The sequence below is a fragment of the Panulirus ornatus genome, chromosome 9 (assembly GCF_036320965.1).
Source record: "Panulirus ornatus isolate Po-2019 chromosome 9, ASM3632096v1, whole genome shotgun sequence".
Taxonomy (NCBI): domain Eukaryota; kingdom Metazoa; phylum Arthropoda; class Malacostraca; order Decapoda; family Palinuridae; genus Panulirus; species Panulirus ornatus.
The window spans coordinates 30700150-30714993 of NC_092232.1; the positions used below are offsets into that span (position 1 = coordinate 30700150).

At 40.1% G+C, this 14844-nt stretch overlaps 1 protein-coding gene across 7 annotated transcripts in view; it reads left to right on the top strand.

Annotated features, from left to right (window-relative positions):
* Positions 1-11833, top strand: part of LOC139750309 (coiled-coil domain-containing protein 39-like) — a 512953-nt gene extending 501120 nt beyond the window's left edge. For all 7 annotated transcript variants that reach the window (XM_071664954.1, XM_071664953.1, XM_071664952.1 and 4 more), the window contains 2 exons: positions 3964-4211; positions 11405-11833. In XM_071664954.1, the coding sequence (XP_071521055.1) occupies positions 3964-4211; positions 11405-11481 (325 nt within the window). In that variant the 3' untranslated portion in view covers positions 11482-11833. The remainder of the gene's footprint in view (positions 1-3963; positions 4212-11404) is intronic.
* The last annotated feature ends 3011 nt before the right edge of the window (positions 11834-14844 follow it).

Here is a 14844-nt window from a genome sequence, read left to right on the forward strand (position 1 = left end):
AAGAATCTCTACTGCCAATGAGAGGGAGGGCTCTGGTAATAGTAGCACCAATCCCTTTCATGACCTTTCCCTCTGTGTTAGACCTTCCTCTTTTTTTATTCACTATACCAACATTCATGGCCTCTCTAGTAACCTCTCCATAGTTGAACACCATCTGTTTAGAACCTCTCCTAATATTTTACTTCTCTCACAATTGTCTAATGATGTACTAACTAGTCCCCTTTTTTCATATTCAACTTTAACCCCCACTCACTATTCCACTTTAAACGTGGCGTTTGCGCATATTCTAACATCAACACACCTGTTGCACGTATCAAGGACCTTGAGTCCTCAAACTTTGATGTTATGTGGTTTAGGTCTGTCTCCCTACTACCACACTTTTCCTCTTTTTTCACCTATTGCTCTCTTAATTCTACAAATTTTATATCCTTCAATTATCTAAACTCCTGCCATGAGACTGTGACATCCTCTCCCCCACTAGCCAAAATCCTCTACCTTGGGCATTTCTACAATTTCTCCCATACACATGATGGAGGGATTGAAGCTCTAACAATCTCTTTTCTCAATGATTTAGAGCAAATTATCTCCCATCCTACCCATATTCCTGACCACTGTGACCACTCTCCTGATATTCTGGATTTTTGTTTCACATCTTGTCCATCCTGCTGTGAATGTTGAATGTTGTAGCGGCACCTCCCCTTCAGCAACCCCTTCTAAGCACAAGTACTGGCACCTCAACAATGCTGACTGGAATAACTTATGTAACTTCTTTTCTGACTTCCCTTGGGTAAATTACTGTCATATGTAGTGATGCCTCTGTTTCTCCCAAACACATAGCAGTGTTTATTCTTAGTGGGAATGGAAGCATTTATCCTCTTTTCCTCCAAGACAACCTCTACTGATTCAACCATTCATGTTCTGAGGCCATTGAGGCAAGGGATCAGGTGTATTGGCATTTATCACTGCTTGTAATCATTGCAAGCATGTTATCCATGAGGCAAAGCCTTCATTTATTCAAAGAAAATGTGTTAACCTCTTTTTGTCAACCACTGATAGGTCTTTCTGGCCTTCAGCTAAGGGCATCTTTAATAACTTCTGTCGCTCTATCTTTCCTTCACTTTTCCGTTTTGATGGTACTATAGCTGTCTCTTCCATAGAAAAAGCAACTCTCTTTGGTTCCTGTTTCTCCTCTAATTCCACCTTGGATGACTCTAACATTCCTTCACCTCCTGATGCTCCTCTTACTAATCTTATGCCTCTTCCCGTAATCTCTTTTTGGACTGTCTGAAAAGTACTTCTTTCTCTGGAAGTAGTGTGCCTCTTAACTTGCACTTGTGCTTGCTTGTATGTTCCATATCTGTTTTGAAAACCAAAACTTTTCCTTCTCCTTGAAAGCATGCATCGATACATCCCGTTCCTGAGAAGCGTGACCATTCTGTCCCCTCTAACTATTGTCCTATTGCTTTGAAATCTACCATTTCCAAAGTCTTTGAATCCCTGCCCAACTCCCATATCCTTAGATACCTTGGAAATCAGTCTTCTCTCTGATCACCAGTAAGTGAGATCCACTAGCAATATTCTTTCCTATTTTGCTAATGTCTGGTCATCATCCTTGAAAGATTTTGGGGATTCATGTGTAGTTACCCTTGACATATCTAAAGCTTTTGACAGGTTGTGGCATATGGGTCTCATCTCAAAGCTCCCCTCTTATGGTTTCCCTCCCTCACTTTGCTCCTTCATATCTAGCTTCCTTTCTGGCCAATCTATCTCTGTGGTTGTTGATGGATCAGTCTCCCCCCTTTTCTCCATCATCAGCAGTGTTCCTCAAGGTTCTGTCCACTCCCTACACTTTTTCTCCTTTTTTTTTTCAATGATTTCCTCTCCCCATCATGTAATCCAATGCAGTAATATGCTGACGACTCAACACTGCATTCATCCACATTCTTCAATTCTGCTCCCTCTTCCCTCCCTTGATCTGCATCTCTTCTTGATACAGCTTCCTCAATAAGCTCAGACTTGGATAGGATATCTCAGTGGGGTACACAAAATACCTCCAAGACCCAATTTCTAACTATCTCTGTATCAAAAACTCCTCTAAACTCCTTTGATGGTTCTGTAATTTCATGTCCTGATTCAATGAACATACTTAGTATTACAGTAACATCCACTCCACATCACGGGAATAACGTCTGCCTCTAAGAACAGGGTGTCCTGGTTAGATGTTAAAACTACTTCTCTTCTTAACAGAGGCTCTGTTTATACAAGGAACTGCTTCGTCTTTGTATGTAGTACTACTCTCACATTTGGGGTTGTTCTAGCTCTGCATCCTTACTTGACAGAGTTGAGTCAAAAGCAGTCCGACTTAAATACTCACCTAGGCTAACTTCCAAACTTGACCATCTTGCCCTATGTGGCAGTTTTAGTTCACTTTCCCTATTCTACAGCTATTAATTTAGTTTTTGCTCCCGAAAGCTGGCTGCTTTTGTACCCACACCACTGGCTAGACCACACAACTATGTGGCCGTAGGCAACTCAAGGGTAGGCCATTTTGATACCTGCTTCTTTCCCTTTGGAGCTCTCTAACTCCTCATGTCGTACCCAATAACTATAGCCTGACACATTTCAAAAGACAGGATTTTCACTTCCTCCAAAATTCAGAAATATTTCCTTTGTCTTTTCTTTTTCCATTTCATAATTCTCTCTGCATTTCAATTAAGGCCTGGTTGTGAGATCCTTTAGAATATGATTGTGTTTTTATTTTTTAGATGCTATAGTTTATACATCATTAGGGCACCAGAGTGATTCAGTTTTGACATTACTTAGCTTTAGGCCAAAACTGAATGTGCTGTCAGTTCTCGGTTGTAGCAAAGAAATAGTAAAAACCTTTGTACAAAATATCAGCACAATCCGGTTCACTTACTGAAACTGTTTACAGCCAGGCTTATTTTCCCAAGAATAACAAATCAGAAAAATCTTGTGAGTGGAGTCACGCAAACATGTGTATAGTGTTTGAACAGCAAGGGGAAAGAGTTCTACACTCAACACCTTTCTTTTGAACTTTCTTTACCAACACGTAGCTTTAAAAGCATTTTTATACTGCCATCATTTCTTTATTTGAATAATTTCAGGCATTCACCACCCTTTCTTGAAAACATTATTTCTCATCTTTTCTAACAAACTTCATTCCTAGCTTCTTGCTATAGCCTCTCATTACTCTATCATTGGATCTTTTGAAGTACTTTCACTGTACAACATCCAGCTGAATTAGAAACTTGAGGACTGTATGTTAGCCATCCTTCCCTCTTCTCTCCTGCATGATGGGCAGCCATGTAGCCATCAGCCTTTCATTGTAGCTGAGCTCTCTTAATTCAAATTGCCCTTCTCTGGACTAGCTCATTGAAATTATTTTGTGTTTTAGATGCTTTGACCAGACTTGAGAAGCTTATTCCAGTTTCGATCTGTGTTGTGAATATTTTACTAAGCATATCCATGTACTTAAATGTGATTCTTTATATTTGACAGTAGACAGTCTGCCTCCTTAAACTTTACGATGTGGATCTCTGGTTACAGATTCAGCATGATGACTTTTAGGACTCTTTCATTTGTGGACACCTATAGCTTATTTCCTGTAAGATGATGATAGCACTGAGTCCTTCTTTCATTGTAGCCCATCCCCGTTACTTTGCACTTACTTAGATTAACTTTCATCAGCCCTTTGTTGGACCACCTTTGTAGTTATTCAGGTTCCCTTGTAGGCAGATGCAATCACCATAGTTCTCTTCTGTAATAACTTTGACATAATCTGAAAACATGTTCAGGTAAAAGTCCAGAGTAATAGGCAAGTCACATGGATACCAAGGAAACCATTGGTTCCTACAACCTCAGTCCATTTCTAGAATGATCCTCCAACTTGTGTTTATTTTTAAGTAAAAGATTCATCAGATATTCATAATTTATTTTCAGGTCAAGTATTGGCACCCTACAGTCTTCTCGAAGCAGCAGTGCCAGTCGACCAAGAAGTGTGTCTCCGGGAGATGCATCTTGGAAATCTCACAGTCATCATTCCTCCTTGACCTCAATCCATTCTGAGGACTCAGGACGAAGTGGATCCCCTCATCATGCCAGTATAAGAAGTAGAAGAAGTAGCAGTGGTGTCCACACAGCAGCCATCAGACACACTACCAAGCCTAAGATGACAGTTTTGAATCCAGGTTAGAAATATTGAAATTTGAAATAGTTTAGAATTACTTTAACTAAATGTGTTTGTATGGACACTTAAAACAGATCAATAAGAACATATTAAACTATTTAGTGTCAATAGTGTTGACACCATCAGCATCTGTTGGTACCCAAGATCTGGGAAACATTAATAGAAACCAATGAATGCAGATAAAGGAAAATGTAGTACCAAGCATTTAAAAGCTGCAGTATCGTTTATCTATCTAACTATATCTCTGACACCTGCTCCAGTTGGAACTCCCTCTAAGAGGTGGCCATGGCTACAAAGTCTACATACCTGATAAACTTCAGTGCCACTTCTTAGCCTTTAGTGCTTCACCCTTAACAAGTCACTGGCAGAGGGCAAGTCTAGAATACTGTTACCTAATGTTCCTAATGACCACTTCTATCTAATGTTTCTACCTAGTACCTAATACTCCTGCCTAAATATTCCTACCTTCTAGTTCTGTCTACTGCTCCTATCATTTTGCCAAAAGGCAGGGCTAGCACATAGTACTCTCTGCAGGAAAATCTAGAGTTACAAAGAATGTGCTGCATGAGTTAAGTGTTGTTAAGTGTTACATATGACAAGGAGAGATTGTATGTTTGTGAACAGAATGCCAGTAGTCCACATGTTAGTGAGGAAGAAAGAAAAGACAACTTCCTGGGTCAAAGGGGTGCAACTTGGCAACAACTAAAGTGCTGGCACACTAAGCAGCTGTCACTAACCCTCCTGATACCAAGGCGGGTAATACAGGTAATATACCTCCCTAGTCATTGGCTGCCTACCAACTAGTTAAGAAAAGTTAAATAGTCCATGATCAACACACCAGTACTGATGCTTAAGCTTTTAGATGCCATACATGAAAGTAAATTTTTTAAACCAAAATTTTTGCTCTCTTTTTCTCTCCTCTGTGGTCTGTTCTATAAGCATGGGATAGTGGAATGGTATATTCCCAGGGAAAGGATAGACTCTTCTAACTCTGATGATTTAGTGAGGAGACATCAGCCCTCAAGCATCCTTTATGAACAACCCAATGGTATATATAGCAGCCTGCTTATTGCACAGGCCTGCCGTGACCAATCAGCCACTGCTGTTGGGCTTACTTCCTCTACCTACCTACTATTAGCTGTTCGTTGCACATAGTTTCTTAGGAGTTATGTGTGCAGCCAGAAGTTCTGTGTGGCTACTGCTGCTGTCTGCTGGATTTTTGTGGATCAGTATCTTTTATTCTTTTTGTTATTCATTATGTGATTATTTTATATATATGAAGGCTAGCAAATATGAATATGTACATGTGTATATATGTAAATGTCTCTGTATGTGTATGTGAAAGTGGATGGAAAGAGGTTGGTGATTATTGGTGCATATGCACCTGGGCATGAAAAGAAAGATCATGAGAGGCAAGTGTTTTGGGAGCAGCTGAGTTAGTGTGTTAGCAGTTTTGATGGGTGATTTGAATGCAAAGGTGAGTAATGTAGCAGTTAAGGGAATAATTGGTGTACATGGGGTGTTCAGTGTTGTAAATGGAAATGAAGAGCTTGTAGATTTGTGTGCTGAAAAAGGACTAGTGATTGGGAATACCTGGTTTAAAAAGAGAGATATACATAAGTATACGTATGTAAGTAGGAGAGATGGCCAGAGAGCATTACGCATTACGAGAGGATTACGTGTTAATTGATAGGCACATGAAAGAGAGACTTTTGGATGTTAATGTGCTGAGAGGTGCAACTGGAGGGATGTCTGATCATTATCTTGTGGAGGCAAAGGTGAAGATTTGTAGAGGTTTTCAGAAAAGAAGAGAGAATGTTGGGGTGAAGAGAGTGATGAGAGCAAGTGAGCTTGGGAAGGAGACTTGTGTGAGGAAGTACCAGGAGAGACTCAGTGCAGAATGGAAAAAGATGAGAGCAAAGGACGTAAGGGGAGTGGGGGAGGAATGGGATGTATTCAGGGAAGCAGTGATGGCTTGCGCAAAGGATGATTGTGGCATGAGAAGCGTGGGAGGTGGGCAGATTAGAAAGGGTAGTGAATGGTGGGATGAAGAAGTAAGAATATAAGTGTATGAGGAGAGAGAGGCACTTGGACAGTTTTTGCAGGGAAATAGCACAAATGACTGGGAGATGTATAGGAGAAAGAGGCAAGAGGTCAAGAGAAAGATGCAAGAGGTGAAAAAGAGAGCAAATGAGAGTTGGGGTGAGAGAGTATCATGAATTTTTAGGGAGAATAAAATGATGTTTTGGAAGGAGGTGAATAAAGTACGTAAGACAGGAGAACAAATGGGAACATCAGTGAAGGGGGCTAATGGGGAGGTAATAACAAGTAATGGTGATGTGAAAAGGAGATGGAGTGAGTATTTTGAAGCTTTGTTGAATGTGTTAGATGATAGAGTGGCAGATATAGGGTGTTTTGGTCGAATTGGTGTGCGAAGTGAAAGGGTCAGGGAGAATGATTTTGTAAACAGAGAAGAGGTAGTGAAAGCCTTGTAGAAGATGAAAGCCGGCAAGGTGGTGGGTTTGGATGGTACAAATCAGAGGGGATAAAGGTGAGTGTTCAAATTACAGAGGTATAAGTTTGTTGAGTATTCCTGAGAAATTATATCGGAGGGTATTGAATGAGAGGGGTGAAGGCATCAGACTGGGGAAGAGCAGTGTGGTTTCAGAGGATGTGTGGATCAGGTATTTGCTTTGAAGAATGTATGTGAGAAATACTTAGAAAAACAAATAGATTTGTATGTAGCATTTATGGATCTGGAGAAGGCATATGATGGAGTTGATAGCGATGCTCTGTGGAAGGTATTAAGAGTATATGGTGTTGGAGGCAAGTTGCTGGAAGTAGTGAAAAGTTTTTATCGAGGATGTAAGGCATGTGTACAAGTAGGATGAGAGGAAAGTGATCGGTTCTCAGTGAATGTTGGTTTGTGGCAGGGGTGCATGATGTCTCCATGGCTGTTTAATTTGTTTATGGATGGGGTTGTTAGGGAGGTGAATGAAAGAGTTTTGATGAGGGACAAGTATGCAGTTTGTTGTGGTAGAGAGGTCTTGGGAAGTGAGTCAGTTGTTGTTCGCTGATGAAACAGCACTGGTTGCTGATTTGTGTGAGAAACTGTAGAGGCTGGTGACTGGTAAAGTGTGTGAGAGAAGAAAGCTGAGAGTAAATGTGAATAAGAGCAAGGTTATTAGGTACAGTAGGGCTGAGGGACAAGTCATTTGGGAGGTAAGTTTGAATGGAGAAAAACTGGAGGAAGTGAAGGTTTTTAGATATCTGGGAGTGGATTTGGCTGCAGATGGAACCGTGGAAGCTGAAGTGAGTCACATGGTGAGGGAGGGGGTGAAGGTTCTCGAAGTGTTGAAAAATGTGTGGAAGGTGAGAGCATTATCTCGGAAAGCAAAAATGGGTATGTTTGAAGGAATAGTGGTTCCAACAATGTTGTATGGTTGCGAGGCGTGGGCTATGGATAGAGTTGTGCACAGGAGGATGGATGTGCTGGAAATGAGATGTTTGAGGACAGTGTGTGGTGTGAGGTGGTTTGATCGAGTAAGTAACGTAAGGGTAAGAGAGATGTGTGGAAATAAAAAGAGCGTGGTTGAGAGAGCAGAAGAGGGTGTTTTGAAATGGTTTGGGCACATGGAGAGAATGAGTGAGGAAAGATTGACCAAGAGGATATATATGTCGGAGATGGAGGGAACGAGGAGAAGAGGGAGACCAAATTGGAGGTGGAAAGATGGAGTGAAAAAGATTTTGTGTGATCGGGGCCTGAACATGCAGGAGGGTGAAAGGAGGGCAAGGAATAGAGTGAATTGGAGCGATGTGGTATACCGGGGTTGACGTGCTGTCAGTGGATTGAATCAAGGCATGTGAAGCGTCTGGGGTAAACCATGGAAAGCTGTGGAGGTATGTATATTTGCGTGTGTGGACGTATGTATATACATGTGTATGGGGGTGGGTTGGGCCATTTCTTTCGTCTGTTTCCTTGCGCTACCTCACAAATGCGGGAGACAGCGACAAAGCAAAAAAAAAAATATATATATATGTATATATATATATATATATATATATATATATATATATATATATATATATATATATATATATATATATGGCTGTGAGGCATGGGCTTTAGATAAGGTTGTCGGAGGATGGTGGATGTGTTGGAAATGAAATGTTTGAGGACAGTACATGGTGTGAGGTGGTTTGATTGAGTAAGTAATGAAAGGGTAAGAGAGATGTCTGGTAATAAGAAGAGTGTGGTTGAAAGAGTAGAAGAGGGTGTATTGAAATGGTTTGGTCACATGGAGAAAATGAGTGAGGAAAGATTGACAGAGAGGATATATGTGTCAGAGGCAGAGGGAACAAGAAATGGGAGACTAAATTGGAAGTGGAAGGATGGAGTGAAAAAGATTTTTAGCGATCAGGGCCTGAACATACAGGAGAGTAAGAAGCATGCAAGGAATAGAGTGAATTGGAACAATGTGGTATACCGGGATCAACATGCTCTCAGTGGATTGAACCAGGGCATGTGAAGCATCTGGGGTAAACTATAGAAAGTTTTATATGGCCTGGATGTGGAAAGGGAGCTGTGGTTTCAGTAGATTACACATGACAGCTGTTTCATGTGTGGCGGGGTGGTGATGGGAATGGATGAAGGCAGCAAGTATGAATATGTGCATGTGTATGCCTGTGTATGTATATGTATGTATACATTGAAAAGTTTAGGTATATATGGGTGTGTGGGCATTTATGTATATGCATGTGTATGTGGGTGGGTTGGGCCATTCTTCTGTTTCCTTGCAGCAACTTCCTCGCTAATGTGGGAGACAGTGACTAAATATAATTAAAAGAATGATAATACACATATCAACAAAAACAGTGAAATTTGTGTTGATGCTGCAAAATTACCATAGGTCCCCCCTCCCCCTTGTTGGGGAATCTGATTAAAATGAAACTGGAATTTACCCAATGACCAGGGAGGTATACTACCAGTACTACCCAGCTGGCCACCTGGATGTTCAGTAGGGTTAGTGACGGCTGCATAGGGAGTCAGTACTTCACTGGTTGTCAAGTTACACTGTTCTGACCCAGTTAGCTATCTTTTCTTTCTGCCTCTCCCACCCATGAACTATTGGGTTTCTGTCTACAAACATGCAATCCTTGTCAAACATAATACAATAACAATCAGTTCACACAACTTATTCTTCATATATCTAGATTTTCCTGCAGTGAGCATTCCGTGCTAGCCCTGCCTTTTGACAAAATGGTCAGAGCAGTAGATAGAAGTAGTGGGTAGGAACACTAAGGTAGGAGCATAAGGTAGAAACACTGATAGAAGTAGTAGGTAGGAACATTAAGCCAGAGCATTAGGTAGAAATAGTCAGTAAGAACATTAGTTAGGAGCCTCTGCAAATATTGCACTAGAGTTGCCCTCTGCCAATGGTCTGTTAAGGGAGAGGCACTAAAGGCTAAGAAGCAGCATTGGAGTTCACTAGTTATGAAGCCTCTATTCCCATGCCACCCTCTTGAGGGAGTTCCAGTTGGGAACAGACATCTGGGATGTAGATAGAGGGATAGAAAGTTGTTAAACATGTTGAAAAAAAAAATCATAGGAATGTGCATATTTAAAGCACAAACCTGAATGCTGCTATTTTTCTAGATGCGTAGAATATGGAAGGATATGGTAGTTCAAGCTATTATTTCTTAATTACAGGCAAACATTTCATTAATGTGGTAGCACAGTAGATACTATGTGAAACTAAGAGATACGATATTATAGGTTTGCCCACTTTCCTAATCTAAATTATGGCTTATGTCCCATTCTTATTAAATACAAAGTTTCCTCAATAAAAAGAGATATGATTCTCTTTATTGTTATAGCAGACTTAAAGTTTCCTCAACAAAAAGAGATATAATTCTCTTTTTGCTGTAAAACAGTTACTTACATTCATTATCTACATAGTTTTGCTTGTGGTCCTTTACTTTAGACAACTCTCTCAAAATATTGATGGTTCATTTTCTTCGACACTATTTCAAAATTGCAGAGAATATCTTGGTGAATAGTTATAAAACTTCAGGAACTTGGTGTCTGAGTCTGGGAGTGTTTGAAAGTAGGAAGGTGAAAGTAAAAGTACCACTTCTTAGCCTGGCATGGCCACTCCTTTAAGGGAGTTCCAGTTGGAACAGACATCAGAGATATAGTTAGAAGTAAAAGTTAGTAAAAGTAAGGTGATGAGGTGTTGCAGGGAGTGAGTGAGGATGGTTTGAATTTGAGTGTAATTGAAGAAAACTTGGAAGAAATGGAATGCTATAGGTACATGGGGGTGAACATGGCAGTTAAAGAAAAACTGGGAACTGAAATGAGTCATAGAGTTGGACATGGGGGATAAGGTTCAGAGCGCATTGAGGAGCATGTAGGAGAAGAGGTTGTACTAATATAAGTTTTAGATTGAATATATGGGAATGCAAGATGGTGGTGTTGGATATAAAATGCCAGAGAACAATACATTCTGTGAGGTGGGTTGATCGTGTGAGGAGTGACTGTAAGAGTGAGGTGTGGTAGTAGGTTCACTTTGATTAAGAAGATTGACCACATTTTGCTGAAAAGGTCTGTACATATTGAGAAGATATCTTGAGTGAAAAGATTAAATAAAATGATCTTTGTGTCAGGATTGAAGGGGCAAGGAGAGAAATTGAAAAGGAGGTGGAAGAATGTAGTGAAAGAGGCTTTGAGGTATGGTCACCTGAACATTTAGGAGGGTGAGAGGCATACATGGGATGGCATAAATTGAAACGATGTCGTATTTGTGGGTTGACTGACTTTTATTGAACGAGGGTATATGAAGTAGTTAGGAGAAATCTATGGAACTTAGCAATGTATTGTAGGTACTGGTTTTGGTGAGTTATACATGAGAGCAAGAGAGATGATGTGAGTAAATGAGGCCACTGTTTCATTTTTCCTCATACCAGTAAGCTAATGCAGGAAAGAGTGAACATATGAATAAAAGATAGGAGTAAATATGTTTTCATCAGACTGTTCGTAGGACTTTATTTGTTGAACTGGATTACAGACTTCCATTAGTAATGAAACAATAGTTACTATTAGATATGAGAAATTGATGATAAACAGATCTTAGATGCTCACTAAGTTTCAGAATGATTATGGAACACTTATTTATTGGAATTTTCTCTTTTCAGCTTTTCCAACCAAAGAGGTGAAGAGAAATCAGTATCAAGGGAAAAAGCTCTTGAAAAGGCCCACTGTCCATTTTTAGACTTTTGGTATTAATTGTGAATCAGGTAATGACCAGGTAGAAAGTTAAGTTTTTGATATTTTGAAATGTCTCCATAGTGTATTTTTTTAGTTGACTTGAATGCTGAACAGTGGTATTAACAGACTCTGCCTGCAATTAGTAAAAATGCACATAAGAAGTGCTATACCATAATTAAAAGAGTGTAAAGAGTACAGTGTTGTTGAGAAACTTTTCACCCCAAAGGAGCCCACATTACTCTGTTCGCACATAGAGCACAGCCTCAAAGCTGCAGGAGCCCCAGAAATGATGGTCCTAAGGCTTCATAATGATGATAATAATGAAGAGTAAAGATAAATTAAAAAGTATGAATCAAGTTCTTCCTTTATGCCATTGAGTTCCTGTCTTCAAAAAACAACTAGATGTACTCATATACTTTTATATCAACATTGCATTTCTCCACTTCTGGCAATTCAGTGTACATTCATTTACTTGATCTACATTTTGTCTTATCACATCTTTCTCTATAAACACAGATTTATAAAGAATTTCCTTGTAGGGCAGAAAGTAATTAGTTACACTTAAAACTCTGAATCCAATTTCTTTCAATAGTCTTTCCAGAAACCTTTCACACATTTGTTATTTTCTTTGAATCTGCTGATAGTGCTGTGTAATTATCAAATGTTAAATGACTCGCCTCCGAAGCTCCCCTAACCTCAGCAAACCACAGACCTGTCTCTCTTTCCAAAACTTAGATTCTCCTCCCCATCCATGAAAATAAACAATCATGTTGATATCACACAGACTCACCTTTTCCAGGAACCACTTAGTCTCCATTCCTCCCACTGGTATACATTCCCTAATCTGTCAATAAAAATTCACCACTTAAAGCTGCTTTCCTCCAACACCATATATTCATAATTCCTCCCAGAAAGCATCTCTGTCAGTCTTATCATACACTTTCTTCAGATCCATAAATGCCACATACAAACCATTTTATTTCTCTTAATATTTTCTCACACACTCCTCAAAGAAAATACCTCTTTTACCTCTCTTAAAGTTATATTGTTCCTCCCCAATCTAAAGTTATATTGTTCCTCCCCAATCTGAAACTCAGCATGCCACCACCTTGTCAATCACCACTCGCCCATACAACTTTCAGGTACTTTAAACAAATTTCTACTTCTGTAATTTGAACATTCATTACAAACATTTTGATTGCTGCCTGGGTGGCTCAAAAACATTGTACACTCCACCTTAGTATTGTGATGGTTACTGACCATGTGGGCAGATGATTTGAAAAGTTGCTACTGCTTGCCATGCCTAGGTCTTTTAAATTTCTAAAACCATATGCGGCACAGTTGCACTCACATGATGGTGTGCCTTATGGTTTATGACACATGAACAGTCAGTGGGTTAAACAAGTCCTGCAGTGGAGAAGTAGAGAGAGATTATGAACATGTTCTTCATGTTGTCTTCACATATTCTGGGATGATATTTTTATCTTTCACAGCCTTGAAGCTGCAGGATCCTCATGAAAGGTTCCTGGGGTTATATAATTAAGAAAATTATTTTTCAATACGTTTTAGAAATGGTATTGAATAAAGAACCTCTTATTATTCCATAAGCTTTATACGTTTAGCGTATAGAAATCAACTGAGGAACATTGTAAAAGTTGTCAAGCTGAAAAATAAAGCCGTGTATTTTCAGAGCCCTATCACTGGGGATAGGGGAGAAAGAATACTTCTCACGCATTCCCCGCATGTTGTAGAAGGTGACTAAAGGGGATGGGAGTGGGGGGCTAGAAACCCTCCCTTCCTTGTATTACAACTTTCTAAAAGAGGAAACAGAAGAAGGAGTCACGCAAGGAGTGCTCATCCTCCTCGAAGGCTCAGATTGGGGTGTCTAAATGTGTGTGGATGTAACTAAGATCAGAAAAAAGGAGAGATAGCTAGTATGTTTGAGGAAAGGAACCTGGATGTTTTGGCTCTGAGTGAAATGAAGCTCAAAGGTAAAGGGGAAGAGTGGTTTGAGAATGTTTTGGGAGTAAAGTCAGGTGTTGGTGAGAGGACAAAAGCAAATGAAGGAGTAGCACTACTTCTGAAGCAGGAGTTGTGGGAGTGTAAGAAAGTAAAATCTAGATTGATATGGGTAAAACTGAAAGTAGATGGAGAGAGATGGGTGATTATTGGTGCCAATGCACCTGGGCATGAGAAGAAAGATCATGAGTGGCAAGTGTTTTGGGAGCAGCTGAGTGAGTGTGTTTGCAGTTTTGATGCACGATACCGGGTTATAGTGACGGGTGATTTTAATGCAAAGGTGAGTAATGTGGCAGATGAGGGAATAATTGGTGTAAATGGAAATGGTGAAGAGCTTGTAGATTTGTGTGCTGAAAGAGGACTGGTGATTGGGAATACCTGGCTCAAAAAGAGAGATATACCTAAGTATACGTATGTAAGTAGGAGAGATGGCCAGAGAGCGTTATTGGATTACATGTAATTGATATCTGTGCGAAAGAGAGACTTTTGGATGTCAATGTGCCAAGAGATGCAACTGGAGGGATGTCTGATCATTATCTTGTGGAGGCGAAGGTGAAGATTTGTAGAGGTTTTCAGAAAAAAAAGAGAGAATGTTGGGGTGAAGAGAGTAAGTGAGCTTGGGAAGGAGAATTGTGTGAGGAAGTAACAGGAGAGACTGAGTGCAGAATGGAAAAAGGTGAGTGCAAAGGGCGTAAGGGGAGTGGGGGAGGAATGGGAAGTATTTAGGGAAGCAGTGATGGCTTGTGCAAAAGATGCTTGTGGCATGAGAAGCGTGGGAGGTGGGCAGATTAGAAAGGGTTGTGAGTGGTGAGATGAAGAAGTAAGATTATTAGTGAAAGAGAAGAGAGAGGCATTTGGGTGATTCTTGCAGGGAAATAGTGCAAACAACTGGGAGATGTATAAAAGAAAGAGGCAGGAGGTCAAGAGAAAGGTGCAAGAGGTGAAAAAAGAGGGCAAATGAGAGTTAGGGTGAGAGAGTATCATTAAATTTTAGGGAAAAAAAAAAGATGTTATGGAGGGAGGTAAGTAAAGTTCATAAGATGAGAACAAATGGGAACATCAGTGAAGGGGGCTAATGGGAAGGTAAAAACAAGTAGTGGTGATGTGAGAAGGAGATGGAATGAGTATTTTGAAGGTCTTGAGTGTGTTACATGATAGAGTGGCAGATATAGGGTGTTTTGGTTAAGGTGGTGTGCGAAGTGAGAGGGCCAGGGAGAATGGTTTGGTAAACAAAGAAGAGGTAGTGAAAGCTTTGCGGAAGATGAAAGCCGGCAAGACAGCAGGTTTGGATAGTATTGCAGTAGAATTTATTAAAAAAAAGGGGGGGATAACTGTGTTGTTGACTGGT